The sequence below is a fragment of the Triticum aestivum genome, chromosome 1D (genome assembly GCF_018294505.1).
Source record: "Triticum aestivum cultivar Chinese Spring chromosome 1D, IWGSC CS RefSeq v2.1, whole genome shotgun sequence".
Taxonomy (NCBI): domain Eukaryota; kingdom Viridiplantae; phylum Streptophyta; class Magnoliopsida; order Poales; family Poaceae; genus Triticum; species Triticum aestivum.
Genome location: NC_057796.1, coordinates 105,089,703 through 105,110,367, shown reverse-complemented (window position 1 = coordinate 105,110,367; position 20,665 = coordinate 105,089,703). Strand labels below are relative to the sequence as shown.

The 20,665-nt window shown below is 41.2% G+C and overlaps 1 protein-coding gene across 3 annotated transcripts; it reads right to left on the bottom strand.

The window, feature by feature from the left end:
• Positions 1-7,040: 7,040 nt before the first annotated feature.
• Positions 7,041-19,858, bottom strand: LOC123180593 (E3 ubiquitin-protein ligase UPL6). 3 transcript variants are annotated; one of them, XM_044592673.1, is made up of 27 exons: positions 19,669-19,858; positions 19,384-19,566; positions 18,478-18,575; positions 18,283-18,407; positions 17,605-17,716; positions 16,905-17,085; positions 16,140-16,319; positions 15,690-15,872; positions 14,723-14,792; positions 14,246-14,364; positions 13,857-14,161; positions 13,643-13,739; positions 13,361-13,504; positions 12,820-12,906; positions 12,651-12,737; positions 12,420-12,560; positions 12,192-12,317; positions 11,979-12,077; positions 11,147-11,214; positions 10,733-10,799; positions 10,222-10,392; positions 10,057-10,146; positions 9,627-9,707; positions 8,078-8,151; positions 7,724-7,795; positions 7,560-7,649; positions 7,041-7,445 (listed from the first exon to the last, which is right to left on the bottom strand). In XM_044592673.1, the coding sequence occupies exons 2-27, from the start codon at positions 19,540-19,542 to the stop codon at positions 7,379-7,381; spliced, it is 3,093 nt and encodes a 1,030-aa protein (XP_044448608.1). In that variant the 5' UTR covers positions 19,543-19,566; positions 19,669-19,858; the 3' UTR covers positions 7,041-7,378. The 3 variants fall into 3 exon arrangements, with proteins under 3 accessions (XP_044448608.1, XP_044448607.1, XP_044448609.1); XM_044592672.1 differs by having other exon boundaries at positions 19,384-19,562; positions 19,669-19,803; XM_044592674.1 differs by having other exon boundaries at positions 18,478-18,564; positions 19,669-19,761.
• Positions 19,859-20,665: the final 807 nt, after the last annotated feature.

Below are 20,665 nucleotides of genomic sequence, written 5' to 3'. Positions count from 1 at the left end.
TATCCTTAATGGAAATGATACAAGTATGTGTCATGTCCCTTTCTGTCATTGGTATTGAGCAACACAAGATCGAACCCATCACAAAGCACCTCTCCCATTGCAAGATAAATCAATCTAGTTAGATAAACCAAATGGATAGATTGGAGATAAATACAAAGCTATAACAATCATGCATAAAAGAGTTCAGAGAAGACTCAAATAATATTCATAGATAATCTTATCATAAACCCACAATTCATTGGATCCCAACAAACACACTGCAAAAAAGGATTACACCGAATAGATCTCCAAGAACATTAAGGAGAACATTTGTATTGAAGATCAAAGAGAGTGAAGAAGTCATCTAAATACTAGCTATGGACCCATAGGTTTGTGTTAAACTACTCACACATCATCGGAAGGGCAATAAGGTTGATGTAGAGGCCCTCCGTGATCGATTCCCCCTCTCACATAGTACCGGAAAAGGTCGCCAAATAGGATCTCTGAAGAACAGAAACTTGCGGCAGCGGAAAAAGTATTCTGGGTGGCTCTCTGATGTATTGGGAATATTTGGAAATTTATAGAGCTGGAATTAGGTCAATAGGTGTCACGAGGGGCCCACAAGCCTGGGGGGCGCCCCCTGGGCCGTGCTTGGCAGGCTTGTCACTCCCCCGTGGCTCTTCAGGTCTTCTCTCGAATCTTCTAGGGTCCCTTCTGGTCCAGAAAAAATCGTCAAAAAGTTTCATAGCGTTTGAACTCCGTTTGGTACTGATTTTCTGAAAAGACAAAAAGCAAAAAACTGCACTGGCACTGGGCACTGGGTTAATAGGTAAGTCCTAAAAAATGATATATAATTGCATAATAAACTTCCAAGATTGATACTATAATAGCATGGAACAATAAAAAATTATAGATATGTTGGAGACGTATCAGTGCCCCGGCCTAAGGGGAGGAGGAGTCCTCCCCCCACTCTAATTCGGCCTTACCACAAGGGAATAAGGGGCGCCTCCCCTACATAGTCCATGGTGGTCGAGTTCTCCTTCCACCACTTGCCCTTTTAAAGCCCGTTGATATTAAGTTAAATATAAAATCCTCCTAAAAATTAATAGAGCCTTTTATTATTAATTTAACATCACCGAAAATATTTTCCACCTATATATTATTTATCAGGAATACCCGGTATTGCCCCATAAACTCTGAAACCCTTCCAGTGACCCCGAAAGGCTTCCGGTTCCTCTCAGAACTATTCTGAATATTAATGAAACAATTCCATAAATACATTCTCATTATTCCCGTCCTACTAACACTCATCAGATTATGATTACCTTAAGAGTGTGACCATGTAAGTTCGGTAAAACGTAGACATGAACGAAGCCCCTTCGCTTAATGACTGATAGCGGAACCGTGGACGTCCATATCGATCCCTATGATTACACGAACGGCATTCAAGTGAACCTGTGGTTATCATATGATGTTCCCTTTGCTTCATGATACTTTACAAAACCTAGGGTGCATCGGTATCCTCCTGAGTCATACACATGCTCACTATACCGTTATCCTCGTTACCGGTTTTGTTCTTCTTTCTTGCTGAAGTGTTCCAGCATCCCCGTGACGTTATCACCTATGTCTGGCTAGATGATGATGGATGCCGTCACAGCGAGAGGCCCCTAAGAATGTCTCTCCATCGTCGGAGAAGCAAATTCCACTCTCGAGCTATCTAGTCCCTTGTCAAAATTTCCGATAAACCTGTAAGGTGTCGTTATGATCACCGTCACAGATGACATTTGAGCAACCCCAAAGTCCACCGTACTGTAAGAAGTGACTGTGATACTCTCATGGTCTAAAGAACTAAAACACATGTTAACACTCCGTGTTATAATAATTGATTTCAGATGATATTATCTCAAAGTATAACAAACAAGTTTTGGGTCGATTCAGTATGATCGTTCTTCTAACGTCATATTCTCAATGTTATTTTAGGACTATATTACACTTAACGATATCCTAAGATCCGAAAAACATGATCATCAACACTTGAGCCAGTCTTAGAGGCAAGACTAGGAACCTATTATTTACCGCTCATCATTCCACATGCGCATATGAGTTTTCCATTGAATCGCATATTCCAGGATCATAGCAGTTATAGCATGAAATATAAACTCTTAATTATGAAAATGGAAACATAATAATACAATATTATTGCCTCTAGGGCATATTTCCAACATGGGGTGCTTCCGAAGATGGAAGGATCGCCCGTGCGTGTATGCGCACCTTGAAGGTGGCGCCAAAGTTTTGTCTTGGTGGTGCTTGTCGGGCGGTCTTCTCTTGTGCTCCTCTCGAGCTTCCACATTGTGATGGTGACTTTGTCGTGCTTGAACTTGTAGATGGCGCTCTTCGTATTCCCGCACTTGTTTCTTGTAGGTGACTTCCCCTTCATGACGATGTGGATCACGAACGCGATGGTGGTCACCACGAAGATGAGGACGTGGACTAATTGTGCTTGCCTCGGATGGGCGCTTTGAAGATGTACAACTTGCACGTCACCGCCTTGAAGAGGATGAAGGGGAAGAAGACTTGTAGTTGGCCAACATGTGTCATAGATGATCCATGTGTTCATCCAACTTGTCATCGAGGTGGTCTCTTTTCCGAGTTTCGGGGTGACGGATGTCGATGGCGAGTCGCTCAATGCAGTCATGCAATGTATCTTGTGCACCGTGCATTGCTCGTTGTAGTGACATGGTGAGTGTTGGTGACGTGGTTGTTTACGACATCGTTGTCGTCGAAGACCTGAGATGATTTGCTTTGCCTAACCATTGCAAGACTCGAGCAAAGGTGAGTAGGAAATGAAATAAACAATACCAAGTTACATTTTCCCAAAGTTGAGGATGTATCCCATGTCACTAAATGTGAATTGAGAATAGTAGAATTGGTACCGGACTTGTTCACTCACACCTACAAAGTAAAGCTTATCGAGTGGCTTGGCTAGAACAAGTGGCACAAATTTCAAGCAAGTGTTAGTCCAAGACATAATGTTGAGGAAGATTCACAAAATTGCAATGTAAAGTAAATAGATCAATAGCTATGGTGGCACAAGGAACACACACATGGATATAAATAAGTGGGATCCGCGCAACCAAGGAATGAGCACAAAATGTGTTACCATGAAAAAGCTCTTGTTTCACGGATAGTAGAGACGATAGCTCGATTGCTCAATGGGCTAGATATGTTTGTGCACCAACCTATGCGAGTAACGGTATATATGATCCAAGAGTATGTACTATGCAAAATGGCTCAATGCTATTGCTATTGCTTACAAGCTCTTCTGTATCTCCTCGTTTGCTTAAAAGCTTTTGCACTTTCTCTTCTTTTTTTTGGTATGTATGCTTCCTTTGCCACTATGCTTGATGCTCGAGCCAAGATATGAGACAAGTATGTAAGATACGCACGGGAGAGACTTAATGGCACAATGATGATAGCAAGATGATTGCACGCTAAAAGTAGCTATGCGGCGTAAGCGTATCACTAAGGTGCACAAGTAGCATGGCCCAACAATTCTCAACTCGCTAGTCTCAGTAGGCAAGTGACACAATAGGCTCGAGGTGATCAATGCAATGGCAAGGAAATGTACAATGATATTGTCGAAGTTACCGTCCTTGCTTATGGTCACGGTGCCAAAAGGTGAAGATGTCGTCGTCGATGTCGAGTCCGTGGCGATGATGAATGGCGGTGTTGTTAACGTTGAACCATTCCTAATTAGGTGAAACACTTGCAGAAATGGGAACCACGAACTCAAAATCTCAAACGTCAAATGGTCAAAACTTTTGGTTGTTGCGGGAGAAATGGTGGGAAAATGCTCAAGATTGGTTTATGGTGGCGGAAGAGTATGTGGGAAAGGGTATGTGGAAGTTATGGTGGAGGCAAAGATGCCAAATATGAAAAATTGTGATGGTGTCAAATGATGGTGGGACCTATCTAGATGGATGGTGGATGCCAATAGCTACCCAACAAGCTAAAGAACGCCGAAATCGGACTCCGGATGTGAAAGTTATGGTCAAAACGGTGAAACACGGAAGGCTGGAACCTATGGGGGCCAGATGTCCAGGGCTAGGACGGATTTCTGGGGCTCTATGTCCAGTACCGCGCCCGTTTTGGTGCTCCACGTGCCGGATGTCCAGTCGAGGGCCCGGATGTCTGGCCTGAGAAATTTTGGATCTTGATTTGGATCTCAAACTCGAGTTGGGGGCGGAATTTCACGATTTGGGGTCAAAATTGATGGGGGAAAGAAAATTTGGGATGGATTTCGTGGTGGGGAGGTGGGGGATGCCAAGATCCACTTGCCAAACAACAAAATCATGGATCAAACACAACAAAATCTCACAAAAACCAACAACTTGCAAAAAAAATGGTGATGCTATTTTTGGTGGGGATTTTTTGAATTGGGGCAAAAACAAACAAAATTAGGCTAGAAAACGAATGGGAGGACTCCAAATTGTGTCAACCAAAGCTCTGGTCCAAGATGATATAGGGCCAAACCCGTACTAGTGATCTTTCGCGAATTGGAGGGGGGAACCTCGAAGAACACGGGGAACAACGTGGAACAACGTGGAGAAATCACAAGAGGAACACTAGTGAACAAGCCCAATCACACATCCATTAGACTCACATCCACATAAGATCCATGAGGTACATGAACAACAAAGGGAAACAACGATACATGGTAAGGTTCGCCCCAAATTCCATGGGGAGATGAGGTCTTGAATCCAAGATGGATCTTCCCTAGAAGGGGTCTTGATATCAAGTAGGGATCTTCTCACATGGAGGTCTTGATGTCCATTGGGAGAGGTGGTAGATATGAGAAAAGCTCTCTCTAGATATGAGATATCACTTTGCTAACCCGTGCAAGAGGTAGGGGGAGGTCTATTTATAGTCTAGGGCGAAGTGAGTGTGAGAGAGGGAGGTTACAAGGTGCTTCGGCCCGTGGCTGCGCGCAGGCGCCGGATGTTCGTGGACATGTTGGATGTCCGGCCCGACTTGAGGCGCCGGATGTCCGGCTGGATGGTGGGTTGAATCAACCATGGTTCTGGACAGATGGTGCCAGATTTCCGGGGTGGTGTCGGATGTCCGGTCGGTCGACACGCGCGGGATGTCGGGGGGTCGGCCGGATGTCCGGCCGCTGTAGTCACCTGGCGCCTGTTTCCTTCTAGTCTTCCTTTGTTTGGTGGCTTTGGCGCCTGTTTCCTTCTGGTCTTCCTTTGTTTGGTGGCTTAGGATGTCCGGGCTTCGGTCGATGTCCGGCCGTTGTAGCTTTGTGGCGACTCCACTTGAGGCACTTCTTGACTCGCATCCGTGGTGACTTGTCCTATGCTGCGAGCTCCTCCATGGTCGTCTCCTTGCTACCTAAGCACACATAGTGTCCTTGTCTTAGGTAGTATAACGATGTCTCGCTTGAAGGTAAAGGGGAAAACACTTCGGAGCAAGTTCACCTTATGTCCAATGACACGTGCACGAGCTCTTGTCGTAGGTCCACTTGGGGCTTAGGGAATAGTTGAAGTGTACATGGAGATGATCGTAGGATGCTCGGCATCACTACCGAAACAAAGACCTTCCCTAAATCACATCTATCCACCGATGCAGAGATCACCCGACGACCTTCATTTACATCTATCCACCGAAGCAAAGACCAGCCGGCCACCTCCTTCATTGACCAGTGTTGAGAATTAGCTCAGGCAATGTTCTCTAGCATTGGCGAGGGGAACTAAGGACAAGGAGGGAGGAGGTGGCGACTGTTGTGACACTTCAAATGCATTAGAAACTAACTTCCCAATACCCAAGATTGTTTTGAATTAAGTTCTACCTAAAATCTAAAAAGTGCATACGCACTATTCGGAGACAATGAGCGGCCGAGTTTCCTAGCCATGCATGAGTTGTTTTTTTGTCTGCTTGTGCATGTCTGTATCAGTATTTAATGTGTTCACACTGATTAGTTCGATTTAAAAGAAACAGCTTGACGTACAATTATTTTGGTTTTCCAAATTTTTAAAATGTCATATCTTTCAAACCACGCGTCGGAATTGAGATTCGTCTTCACTGTTGAATTCTTCGTGTCGAGATATTTGAAACTAGATCCCGCATGGGTATGTTTCGATAATTTTTTTGATGCCAACTTTGATGCTATATTGTGCAATTTCAGTACTGCATTGTGCAACTTTAGTACTGCATGATGCAATTTTTTTCAAAACCAGTTTTTTGAAGCTGCATGATCTAACTTCACATGAGGTTACAACCTAGAAACCATGAAAACTTGATGTGCAACTTGTCTACTGTCCCGACCAACTATATATATGTAGTAGTTGATGTGCAACCCTTGTCCATTATTATTACACAAGGACAACATAAATGGGAGGCATGTAGACATCCATTATATGACAAGAGATCACATGGGATAATTAATTAGCAGTATCCTTTTTAACATTTTTAATTCACACGAAAGGTAATATTTCTCTTTTAGGATCATGTGGGTAAAAAAAATCCAAATAAATAGGCCACTGTGGACCGCTAGGGAGCAGCCGGCTGCCGCTCCGTAGACGTGTCCTAAGTTCTAAGGCTGGCGTTTTGGCTATCGATTAGGCTTTGTTCCGTTACACCCTGTCACAAGGGGATTGGAGGGGATTTGTGAGGAATTTGACTAGTATGGGATTTAATCCCCTTCAATCCCTGCCAAATCCCCTTCAAATCCATATCAACCGAACACAGCCTTAGAGATGCCCCAGAATGGCATGTCCTACTCGGTTAAGTTTGTTTGCTTTTCCAGGTTGAAATAAGGCGAAATCACCACTAACTTGAATTCTTACGATTTAGAACAGTCTAAAATAGCGTACTTGAATTCTTACGATTTAGAACAGTCTAAAATAGCGTACTTGATCATGACCATTACTGGGCAGGGGTATATAGCCAAATGCTAACGTAGACCAGCGAAGCCAGGCCAAGAGGGGACCACACAAAGGTAAACGAACCCTGAAACTCTAGCAGGCAACTAGAGCATACCTGGGGCAACACTGAAATTTAACGAACTCCGAACTACCAATTTCTTTCATCCCTTATATTATTCCACAAGCGGCCATTCAATCACAACGACTAATACATATGTACATGTTCATGGCTGCTTACAACAGCATCTGCGCTAGCTTGCCTTTACCACTCTCCGCCGGTCAGCCTTGTCATGGCTGCTGAGCTGTTGCAGGCGCCGCCTCTGATTCCCCCAGCCACCCTAAGATGTCTGCCCTTTGTTTGTTGGGCTTCAAATTGGGCCCAAATCGTAGGTGCTCTGGTCTTGGTTTGCCTTTAAGCTGTTATCTAGCAACTATCTACACTGTGCACAATGTTCGAATCCACAATGCAATTAGCTCAGATCGAAACCGGCTTCAGAGTTTATTGCATACAACAGTTTGGTTTGCAACTGCTCCTTGCTGTTCAACACAACCAGGGAGAGAGTTTGTCATGTTGAAGCAAACCAATGAGCACGTAGAATGTAAAGGAACTAGCGTGCCAAACGTAAAATGTGGTTAGTATGGTTCACTGACGTTCTGTAAGGAGGGAGCTTAAGAAGGTTCATGCAAGTAGCCGAGGTGGGCAAACGGTCTCCATGTTCCTCCAAGCCGGGGACACCAGCTCTAAATTAAAAAGGAGTTCAAGATGAATTTTCCAACAGAACAAATATAAAACATAGATATACAGGAAACTGAACCTCTGAATGCAGAATTTAGGATCAAGGTACTCAAATCCAAGGAGTGGCCCGCGAGAACATCCAGTCACAAACCTGTGCATTTAATGTCATCCACGTGACAGTAAGAAAAACATTGATTTGATATGAACAAAAGAGCATGCTTAGATAGAGAAGTCACAAGGAAAGAGATTAATTTCGAACATTCAAGCTCCTAAAGTAAAAGGGGAAAATATATCAATCAATCAGCAAAGCTTAACATACAATCTCTTTATCCTAGGTTTAACGACAATAATTAAAACTAATAAACACTAGCACAAAGCTCACGAGCAGAATAAAGAATTGCTCATGCCGTGAAAAAGAGGGAGAATGGCCTACTTGAGAAACTTTTTCTGATTATCTGAACTGAAGCTCTTTAGAACCTCCCACAACATATCGATAATCTCATGGTCCTGAAAGAAAAGTATTATCAATCCTTCTCTTAAGTAAGAAAAAAACTCATTATTACATGAAAAAATAAACATACAGACCCCATGATACAATACTAGTGTTTGTGCTGTGCAGCTGTCCAAATTGTGATCTAAATAAATTCCATAGAAACCATCCTGGATCCTGATTCAGATTGTCTATTTTGAAGCTAGGACATGGCCTCAACTAGCTAGTTTAGATATTGAGATTGAATTAAATCTTTGAGGACCCAAAGTGGAAGGCCAACTTACTACAATCTACTTTCACCAAAGAACATAGTGAACCCTCTAATACAAAAAAAAAAAAAAAAAAAAAAAAAAAAACAGCTGTTCTGTAGATGGTTTGCCAAGAGTAGCTCATAAAGCGCTGCGGCTACATAAAAAGCTTGTTATTCATTACGAAGACTAAACTGTTTTCAAGCACAAGACACCAGTAGTGGATTAGCTTGGTTTCGGCACACCTGCTTACTCAGCATATTAATATTTTGCCACACCAAAAGCAAACAAAAAATATCCTCATGGCACAACTACCAATTATTATAACAAATTGAGGGGTAGGCCACAAAGCATCTACTCCCTCCGTTCCTAAATATTTGTCTTTCTAGAGATTTCAACAAGTGACTACATACGGTGCAAAATAAGTGAATCTACACTCTAAAATATGTCTATATACATCCATATGTGGTAAGTATCTACAACCCCTTTGCGGGCTCCATAGCAGGAAATTATATATTCTGTCAAAGAAAGTCCCTCGCGTAAATTGCTTTGAATAGGTAAATCAATCATTTGTCCTTATGTTAGGCGCAGTACTCATACAGGAACTTATGAGCAAGAATTGCAGGAGGGAGAAAGACGATGTACGGGATACGGGATCCCGTGAACTTAGCGGATACTATGATAGCGATAGCACCGAATTTTGCCAATTCGGCAGTTCGATCTATGATTTCACATTCATGGACGTTGATACAGGGGGTAGCGACTGTTTATTAAAAACACAGGACTCTGCTAAGTGGTAACACGATGTATAGAGTCTGACACCTGCCCGGTGCTGGAAGGCTCCCCAAGGTAGTTAAAAGGCGTAGGTACGCATTCCCCTGCACCAATGTACCGAAGCACTTTACAATCGATCACAAATACCTATTCCATCCTTAGTTGATTCTACGATCCCATGGGAATCCTATAGAAAAACTCTTTGCTTTGGATCTATTTATACTTTTCGAGTATATTGACAATTCCAGAGTTGGATCAGAATAAGGAATAAAAGTCAATTCACTTTTTTTTTACGCGACAGGAAAAAGTGACTACGAATTCCCCTTTGAAATCTCTAAAAAGACAAATATTTAGGAACGGAGGGAGTATTAAGTAATGGAAGAATAGCCTGTCACAACTTTCGATATGATTACTAGCTGCTTCTTGAGTAATGGAAGGACAGATTTTCTTACAGAAGAAAGGAAACATACCGGATGATAACCTCCAGAATAGTTGGTGTTTAAGCGCAAGTCATCAATGTCCAAACTTTCCAGAGAGCCAGATATGAGAAGCTGCAGGAGCAAAATACGCAAGACAACAGCAGAAAATTAAGAAGTGAATACATATACTAATTCTAGGAATAAGTGCCATTTTGAATACAATAAATATGCACAAAACGATGCAATTCAGAAACTACAGCTGCATATAAACGTAAAATGTTACTGTTGACTACAGGGAAACAACAAAATAAGTCCAAATGGGCACATGCCATTTGATATACAGATGTAAAGTCACACTGCATTTACTTAATAAACATATGTTATTTTGAAAGAAAAAATGTAACAAAGCTATAATGCTCTTATTTGCAATGGTATAATGCTCTTATTTGCAATGGTAAAGCAACTAGGTAAAGCGAAGTACCTGAATTTCATGTTCATTGAACATATCAATCCATTCCTTTGGTATAAGTTTTTGAAAACCTCTTAGAAAATGTCTACCTTGTCCACGGATCTGTGATCAAAACAAAAGCAAATTGTTTGTCAAAACAATACATGACAAGCAAATGACAGGACAAAATAATTTTACCTGATAGTTTAATCGATGGTTGGCAACAAGGTGGATAAACGTAATAACATTCTGATTAGTAACACGCATCTCTCTCCCACCAGGAAGGAGCTCTTCTTCATTTTGTTCACCATATTCATTATTCACAATAACGAAGTACAACTCCAAATCTGAGAGGTCGCCCTTGTAATGCTAAGCATAGAAAGGAGAGGTCAGAACACGGCAAAATGCACATCAGATGACAAGGAGCTTTATATTAGAGTTGGTCCCTACATGGCCGTATCCTATGAATGTATCTCATGCTACAAAAACACAATACCGCCACAAATATATGGATTGCAGCCACACAATTGAAGCCAAAACTTTCATATATTAGCTTGAGACCACATTAACAAAACTTAAACTAAAAGATGAGCACTTCAGCAGTTGTGTATCAAAACAGCAGGTCAACGACATCCAACATTTAGAAAGATTCTAGACTTCTAAGCATGTCAATGACCAATTCCTTCACAAATTGAAAATAGATTCAGACCTTCAAAAATAGAAGATGTCGATACAACTCTGGATCCAAGGAAGGCAGATCGTTCAAGAAGTTAGACCTGGTTGGTGGTGAAAATCAGATATTAATGGTAAACTCGTTAAAAGTGAAACACAAACAGCATGATGGAATTATAATGTGACATAATGATTGTTGGCAGATTCATAGAAGAGCAAAATCATAACAATATTGAACCTTTTACCCAACCACCCCCTGTTTAATTAGATTGTAGTGAACGTCAATTCACAATAGCCCAAGGTTCACAACCAAATCTTGCTATATTTGCATTAGTTTACTTAAAATAAATTTTATCCATTCAATAATACAGGTCAACACAAACACAGGTATTTCTATTGCAACTTGCTTAAGATGGGAGGGACAGGGAGGGTGGGAGAGAAAGAGAGTTACTTCTCTTTCAGCTTGCTCAAGAAGAAGGTTGCAAATGGCAGATCAACAAGTATGCCCTCATACATTGCCTGGAAAACATTAATCAAGCACATTTCAGATGATACCCAATTATTGTCCGTCTGCTAAATAGTATGCATAACTAATGGGGTTGGCCTTCCAGAAATTCGACGCAAAGAAATAGAAAATCAGATTACAGCCTGCAGCACCTAATAAGGCTACTCTAGACTACACTGCCAACTTTCTCATTGATGGATGTGTATTATCGATTTGCATATCTATGGCGTTCTTTTACAAGTACAGGCAAGTGTCCAGACTCCAAAGAAACACATATTCAGAAAAGCAAGTTGATATTATAACGAAATCTTAACTTAAGAAAAATGTAACTTTAGAAGACTATACAGACCAAACAGCTCCATAGAATGATAGAAACCCCACTGACATGCGCTACCCGACATTAAAATGTATCAACACATGCAAATCACTCTATGGCAACGTGTGCACCATATCGGCAGATTATTCAAAGTGTGCAAGCCGATATTGAGCAGCGCATGTGATTTGCAACGACATGATTGCAGAACCTCACAATATAACGATTTGCTATACTCTTCATTTTCTTTCTATTAGTCAAATTCTCGAATACATAGCATATTATAGGATATAGACATCTGATCAGAAATCTATTAGGCTATTAGCTGCCAACTGTCGTTTACAACAGTTATGGCACCCATATTTTATATTGCTGCTACCTAACCATATTGCGACATAGTGAATACTATCAGCTTCAAGCACAAAAGACATTTCCCTCTAGAAACACAACATATCATTGAAGTACCTTCCCAAGGAGACTTCCAAGAAATTGGAAATACTGCAGATGCTGCTCATGAACCAATCCTGATCCAGGGTTGGGGTACAGAACGTGGTCGACTGTTTCCTACATAAGGGAAATTGTGTGAGGTGTTGTAACTTAAAGACATAACTACGATTGTGAGTTCTATAACTGGCGAACTTATACTGGATCAATGAAATAGCATAAAAGAGCAGATACCTTGAATAGGCCATACTGCACATCAAAAGCAGCACGAGTGATATTTTCCATGAAATCTTTGAAAATTCCACCTCCATCAATTCCAGCTTCTTCCACACCATGCTCATTAACAAATGATACTCGGATCTACAAGCATCAAAATTTTATTCAAAAAGGAGAACGATGGTTTCCTGTGTCTTAGCAAAATCTGAATTAATCCAATAAGGAGAAAAGGTCTCATGATCATACTGGTCCTTTAAGATCTTCTTCAGAGAGCAAGCTTAGCTGATCAAAAGCATCTTCGAGGAGTCGACTTCTTCTTATTTTAAACCGATGTCTTGTCAAGGCGGAATGAGATGCCGTCGATTGTTTAGAATTTGCCAATTGTGACTGCTCACAGAAAGAGAAACTTCTAAGATATTATCCTAAAAGACGCACCAGTCTTATCCAATGTTCACAGAGGAATAAGTAATGACTTACAGTAAATATTTTAACTCTAATGGTAAAAGGTGCCAAAAAGGGAGCAAGCTTTATAATCTCTGATGCTCGAGTGTTGCCAAGTATCGCCTGAAAAACACGTACACAATGCTGAAGAGATGTGCCTCTGAAATATGTTTTCAGTAATTCAAGCAGCTCACAGGCCCACTACCTGAGAAACAAAATTTTCACTTGTTGCTTCTTGAGAATAGAAATCACTTTCGGCAGTGAATGGGAGTCGGCTGTTCCAGTCTTGCAACTGCAATTACAAACAATATTTTATTACATAATATACTCTCCAAAAAACAATACCTGGAGTAGCAACCACTTGTTTAAAACAGCTTCACGGAATTTAAACTAGACAATCTAGGATAAACTGGAAGTGGTTGTGTTTGGTAAAACCAAAAAAATGGAGTTATGTTTGGTACTTTGGTAAAGAAAAAAGAGTGTGTTCACACCAACAATCTTGCAGCTTAATAACAATGGGCTACCCATTCAAAGCGATTGCAATATGAAATTCAAAGAAGCAAGAACTCTTTCCTAACCGCTGATCGTGTGTGCACTGCCCAAAGATACATCAGTATATAACAAGTAGTGAAACAGCAGTATCATTGGCATTTTTCTCGGCACCTCGATATAAGCGTTATGGTTCAAAGCATCATGGCAAGGAACGGATATCATACAGAAACAGGATGTCAATGCAAGATATCTACCTGGGTGAGTAATTCAGATAACCCAATCCTTGCCTGGCTCTTAAGACTGTCGATGGACATTTTCTTAAGGCCTAAAGGATTGGGCAATGCTTTCTGGCTAGGAGAGGTATGTGAAGGAATAATCCAAAGAAGTTGCCATAAAGCCTGCAAAATGAAATTGAGTTCATGTCAATGTAACACCAAACATGATAATATATCAGCAACAGCTCTGTTGTCTTAAAATTACAAATTCAACATTGAATGGCTAACAATGACAGTAATGATATTGTCTTGTGTATATACCTGCTTTAAAATGAGGACCAGGGCCTTCAAATCTTTAAGTGAAAGAGGTTTCTCCTGCTCATAGAATTCCTCGTTATCAACAATCTTTAACATGTACCTGGAACAGGGTAAAATAACAAAGCATTAATAATGTGTCCCTCACAAGAAAAGCACGAAAACCAAATTAAGGATTGGCAAACAACAGTTCATGACAAATTGAAATAAGCTGTCTTACTTGTATATGGGACAGAATACAGACACAGGCAGGAGCCAACCAGGAGCATCTACAGGCAAAGGAGAGATATACTTGGAAAAATATGGCCATCTTTGGTTTTCATGGCACCGCTTTATAAAGTTCCATAGTGCAGGAACAATGTCAGTACGATAGGCCAGCGCAGTCATAGTTACATCCAGTGGCAATGTGCTGAACATGACATGAAGAAAAGCACAGATAGACCCTACAGCTTCCACTTCAGCATCTGATGGCCCAGATGGATCAGAATAGTTTGTGCTTAAGGTGCCTGTGAACAGAGCATTCACCTATGCATGATACAGGTTAGGGTCAAACAGGAGAAAGAAAAATATGGAGCCCTATAACTTTGAAGGTATGGGTGTTCTGCTTACCAAATGTTCAAGTAACTTTGTATTTGAATCAAATGCTGCCATTATCTGTTTTTGCAAATCAATATCAAGCTCATCTTTAACATCGACATCCATGGCCATGTCATCGTCATCATCTGCCCCTGTACATAGTCCATAAAGAAACACAGCTGACATAAGACTCCATTACTGAAAGATACTTAAAGTTAAGGGGTTGTCCAATAAGAACACATCTTAAGCCAAAAGACCAAATTATATTAATATTCTTTTGTTCTACTTCCAAGTTTTGTATAACCAAAATAATAAGTCATATAATCGCAATAACGTATAACAGAAAAGATGCTTTAAAAAATCAGGTAAAATGAATTGCAGTTTACAAGAATTTTCTCACTATCACAAGGAGCCCCAATACAAATTAATGACAATAAGATGCTGCATAAACACTAACAAACTGTACTACCAAAAGATGGAAACTGATTTGTTTGCGGCCGTGTAGCTTACTTTCGGTAGCTGAAGTGATCGTCGGCAACGCATCCAATAATGATGTGGAAACAGCAATGATGTCAGCCGCCTGATTTGGAAAGAACATATACAGAAAAATCATAACATATAATAATTAATATGGCTTCAACTATCCACAAACAAACATGCAACAGAAAATGGGAAAAAAAAAGTAGCTCCACAACCAAGATGATAACATCACATATGTGAAAACGAAATGTCAACGATATATACATACATGTAAAGCACCACAACAAGCAGAAAAACACATTTGCTTGGGAATCCTTTGACACAAATAAATGCTCATCATATAAATCAAAAGAACCAGCATAAAAAATTACAAGAGAATACTGAAGAGACATATATAATGAACAACATATATGGTCAATTAAGGATTTGCAGTGTAACACAAGCTTAACAGTTGACACAATAAGAGCTAGAACCTACAAAAGCCTTGCTGCAACTTTGACACAAAAAATTCAGGGAATATCTGCAGTATGACAACTTTTAGTTACATGGAAGCTTTTCCATTCTGTCACTGGCATTTTTCCACTCCGCATCAATCCCACTTGTATGAAGAATAGACGGTAGAAAAAATATATGTAAAGTGTATAATTCATGTAACACAATCATTCTCATAAATGATAACTCGAGAAGGAAAATAGGATAGCAATTGTCATGGAGCAAATAAATTTCCCTGCCGACTCAAACTTCCAGCCTTGGCTCAAAAATTGGAAAAGAAAAAATAAATGTGTAAAAGCAAACACTGGGGCCTAACCACCTACGTAATGCTTTTGGAAGTAGACCACAACTTGCAAAGAATGTTTTCATGTACAGGAACCTAACTGATACTGCCCCTAATTATAGGGTCCTTTTAAACATTTTGCCCTTCTTTAATATCGTCAGTTACCCGCTAACTAAACAAAATGATGTAGCAACTCGAAAGGTAGAAGCAGTAGACACGTACTCTATCAGAAGCGAACTTTGGTTCGGACAAAATCCAAGTTGCAGCTTCGAGTACATTTGCAAGAACACACGCATATCCTGGCTGTTTAGCTGATATATCATTAGGGAGAACATCAGCACGACTGGGCAAATAGCAAGCTATCTGATGAATATAGTATTTGCTGAGCCCATTAGCAGAGAAAACCTGGAGTGACAAGCAATAAGAATGATCAAAGATACAGCCATTGAAATAATTAGTTAAAGCACATCACTCATTGAAGAAGTTTCTAATGGAGAAATTATAAAAATTCATAATAAAGCTTCATATTCTAAGACAGTCTAATTCAGATGCAATGACAGTTGTCGTATTTGCAGCATCAAACAAAACATTTTGCAGTTTATATGTTCTCAATGCATAAGTTTGTCTTGAGGAAAAAAGATATATCGAAAAGAAATCATGGAAACAGCTCACCTTCTTGAAGTGTGGCAAACGATGCCAGAGAAAAGGAATGGATAGAAGCTGCGAGGAAAAACTCCATCTTGGATCCACAGCTGGACAACAACATTGACTATCACCAACATGTGAAGCAGTAAGCATGAGAACATGCTCCAGCGCAGATATATCACAGTGCTCCATATTTCTTGCATTTTGCTGGATAACAATCAGATCCATCACAAAACAAATCAAAGAAGAATAACTAAACGCTACTGCACTTGGACATACCAACGAATGCAAATCAGAACCAAGCTAATAATAGCTGTTGCCATGCTTTCTTTATGTTTGTTTGCCAAGAGAATAGAAGTTTGTCACTTCGAGTTTTTAAAGACAAATACTAAATAAAAACTAAATGCATTCTCTTTGTATTCAAGTTTCACTTTCCATCGTGTGGTTCATTGCCTTGTAAAGTGCTTTGGAGAAGAATCTTAGAACTACGAGATGAGTATAGCCAAAGTGATGAAGGAATATATTATATTAGTTTAGGTTGTATATCGGGATAGTAACAACACCTTGTAGTAGGATGTATACAGATATGTGCGAGTGATAAAGAACTATGTGAGCATACTGATCATGGAAAAGGTCGGTATGTATGATTAGAAGAACAGTATTGATACAGGCATATTCCTTCAACTGAAAGCAGACTTATTCAATGATTATATATTGTGGTCAATAAGTTCCCTAAAAAAGTAGAGACGCTGGTAACAACAAAATATCAGCCCATACTGGAATAGAACATACCGGTACTGCACTGATAATTCCCCGAAATAAGCAATAAATCTTTTTCTGCTGAAGATACCCAACTACTTTGCAGTTCCACGGCAGCTTAGGATTTATCAAACAAGCCACAGCTTCTAGTAATTGGACAAAAGGCATTGATGTGCTTTGCACTGACATCAAAAGTTGATTATTCCAATCATGCCTATCAAAATACAATAAATAAGTCAAATGAAGTGTTGTTCATTTCATTTGGGTAATAGAAAAATAGCATCTCCACGAGCCTGGAGATGAGCTACACAATTACAGAAAGAAAAATGAAGCAGGACATAAGAAACAAAGTGAATAGGCACAATACCAATACAACAAAGCAAATATATCCAGCATAGTTTTCCTCTACTGACATCACAAAATGAAATTTATACCGTATTAAGGTGTAGGACTTCCCTCGCATGAGATGCTAACTGAATGTTTGGTTCAATGCAGTTGTATATTCAGAAGAAATTGTAAGATCGGGGTAAAAAATGTTCTGTTAATGAAATTCATTCAATTTTTTTGATTTAATGAATCCTTGTTGTTGGAACTTAGTCATGCACAGAAACAATACTTCAGGGAGTATTCATCCTCCACTTAAGATGAATAAATCTAATTTTGAAATGTGCCATAAAAAACAAGAACATCCTAAAGAAATATTTAAGTACCAGCATTCGATTTTTGAACCCACCTCTTCTGATGAACAGCATGCACACAGATGAGTGCAAGTCTTTTAACCCTATGAATTACAACTGGTTCCACTGAGGAGTAATCTACACCCGCAAAGAGACTTACAACATCCCCTACAACAAAAGGCAAAAGAAAATTTATAGCCAGTGCCATAGTAGTGAAAAATAGTATCATGTCGATGAGGTATTCAGTGAAAAGGAACAATAACATGCTGATGAGGCTGCACACTAGTAGAGTAAGCAGACAATATATTGTATTATCTAGAAATGTCTAATAACTGACTAAGGGAGGGACTTCGCAGATGAATCAATAACATCAAAGTTAAGAGAAACTTTAACTTCACATCAGTTGAATGTTACTCACGAAACATAGTTAACAAAAAATAGGTCTTTGTGCCTAGGAAAACAGGACGGTGCTAATCAGCTCAGGAATAAGGCTCTAAGTTGAGAATAAGATACCTGTATTGCAGTATCATACAGGGATGGATGAACATATACTAAAGAAACTGAGATAAAATAATCTCTGATCAATATAGAGAGAGAGAGGGTCAATACCCAATAGCACTAGGAACTTAGCATATATGCTTAAGGGCACCATAAGTCCTAAGAAGCAGAAGGATAATAGTTGCATACAATACAATGAATAGCCAAACATTCGTAAACAGTAGCATGATACATACCATGCTTAACATACTGCAGAAGTAAGCTGCAGACTTGAGAAAGTATAGCAATATCACTGTCTTTACTTGCATTGAAGAAGAACAGCAATTGGCGAAGAAAATCAGAATTATTGCCAAAGCAGTTCCTGATTTAGTAACAAGATAGTGAGAGAGAGGCAAGAAAAAGATAAATTTAATCTTTGGTGTAATGCTTACCTATCTACCCTCTGGCAGTGTTCCCCAAAAGTAGAACAAAAGTTCTTTCGAACTTCCGAGCGTGCCAATTCGAACGCCTTCCTCCCTCTGAAGCATTTCTGCAGCTCATAATTAGTCAAGTTCCATTTTGAGAACATGGAATGTATGTATCTAGGAAAACACACGTGGAGCTCAAAAAATCCTTGGGACATATATAGGAAAAGGGCAGCGCGACAGTTTGTCACTAGAAACAGGATGGCGGTTTAACAAAAAGTTAGGTTAACTGTTATCCGTAGTCCACGAAGGTGCACAACGTGCATGAACTTTTTAAACATAAAGCGGACAAACCAAAAATGGAGATCATTTAAGTTTCTCAACTATCAACGCTCGTGACCCCAAGCGGAGCACATGCATACCACGCTTGATTTGCCACATCACACCCTGCGAAGTAATACAAACCGCTATATTTCCTCTACAGTCTACGCAACCCGAATCCCCCCAAATGTCCTTGACACACCATGCCAAAACAAATAAATAAATAGAGCATGCCGGCTAGGTGTTGCTACAAGCCTACTACAACGTATCCACTCTACCAAGGTGATCACGCACACATACATATTAAATACACTAACGATATGATGCATCCAGTAGAACTTTTCAAGCTAAAACTTTACACAATGCCGAGAAGGCACACAGGCTCCACAGCTAAGCTCTAACGTGGCATGGCTCTCCGCTCCGACCACACGAACCGAAACACCCCTCCAAGGCCAAAATGATCAAAGGACTGGATCTAAAGTGTGAACTCTCAACGCACTGGAGAAACGCATAAACCCTCCCTCGACTCTCGAGCGCCAACCTGCTCGCAACGAAGACCCCACACCTCGCAATCACGATTCACCGACTACTCGCGCGTAGCTGCAAACATACCTGGATCTTGGTGGCGGAGGAGTTCTGGAGGCGCAGTGCGAGGCGGCGGCGCCGCTCCTCGCGCGTCTGCTCGAGCAGCACCTGGCGGTCGCGCTCCTTGTTGCTCCGCCCGCCCAGGTCCACCCGCTTCCTCGACGTCGGGTCGCCGGAGAAGAACATCCCTGCGCCGCCCTGCCCGCCTGCCTGCTCACCACCACCACCACCTCAGGTAAAAATCACGAAAAAAACGCAGAAAATCCGCCCAAATTGGGGGTGGGAGAGGATGCGAGGCCGATCGGGGCGTACCGGAATGGGGCTCGGCTCGATTGGGGGGCTAGGGTTTGCGGCGGGGACTTGGAGAGGAAGGGGATGCGGCGACCGACTTTCGAAGCTGCGAGTCGGGAGGGGAAAGAGGAGGACGCGAGATGGGTGCGGGTCTCGGGCTTGCGGGAGAAGAGAATGGGGTGGGTAGTTATTTTGGTCTGACGGTTCTACCCCCTTCGACCATGGTGCGAGTGCAACCCGGCGCAGGCAATGACGTGGGCGTGGACGCGTGATGCGCGCTGACGTGGATGAGCTCACGGCCGTCCAGTGAGGAACTTTTTTACAGGTACAGTGATACTGACGGGTTGCATACCAGGATGGCATTGCCGATTTGCAAACTTATAATACTACACATATACTCTTCCGATCACGTCTATTTCAGCAATAAGTAATATGGATCGCACATAGTATATAAAGATTACATATTTTAATTCAGCCTATAAATGAAAGTGGGCTACCCGTAGAGTCCCATAATTTACCCCGCATAATCATGTACGTGGACGTCCGCGGATGAGTGCCAGCTGTTTACGGAATAAGTAGACAAGCCCTCGATAGCCCACATAATCCCACTTAGAAGAACACATTTCGCTCCCAACTCTCGCCGCGAAAAAAAGAAAAAAAGCATGCGTGTTTAAGGATCGTCGCCGACAAGCTCCTCCCTCCATCTCGACGGCGAGCTCCCATCTCCCCCGTATCATCTCGCTTGGACGCACCAGATCCAACGCCTACCTCCCTGGATCCGAGATTGTTGCCGCAAGATCGGCCCCTCCATCCTCCACTCATGTTCTCGAGGAGGATTAGGGCGTGGCGAGCAGCAACCGGAGCGCGGCCACTAGATCTGCCTGGACACCGCACACCTCTGATTTATAGCCCGCATCAACGGAGAAGTGATTTTCGACGTTGTAGCCTCCTTGGATTCCCGCCGGACACGATTCGCGGGTGCCGACGCTGGCAAGGGAGACAATGACAACTCCGAAAA

Bases quoted from the DNA above. Each gene is read 5' to 3' on its own strand.
- LOC123180593 (XM_044592673.1), bottom strand. From the start codon at position 19,542: ATGTTCTTCTCCGGCGACCCGACGTCGAGGAAGCGGGTGGACCTGGGC. The intron at 17,086-17,604 runs GTGGGTTCAAAA...GTATTTTGATAG, and splicing joins CATGCTGTTCATCAGAAGAG to GCATGATTGGAATAATCAAC. The intron at 12,561-12,650 runs GTAAGTCATTAC...TTCTGTGAGCAG, and splicing joins TTAGAGTTAAAATATTTACT to TCACAATTGGCAAATTCTAA.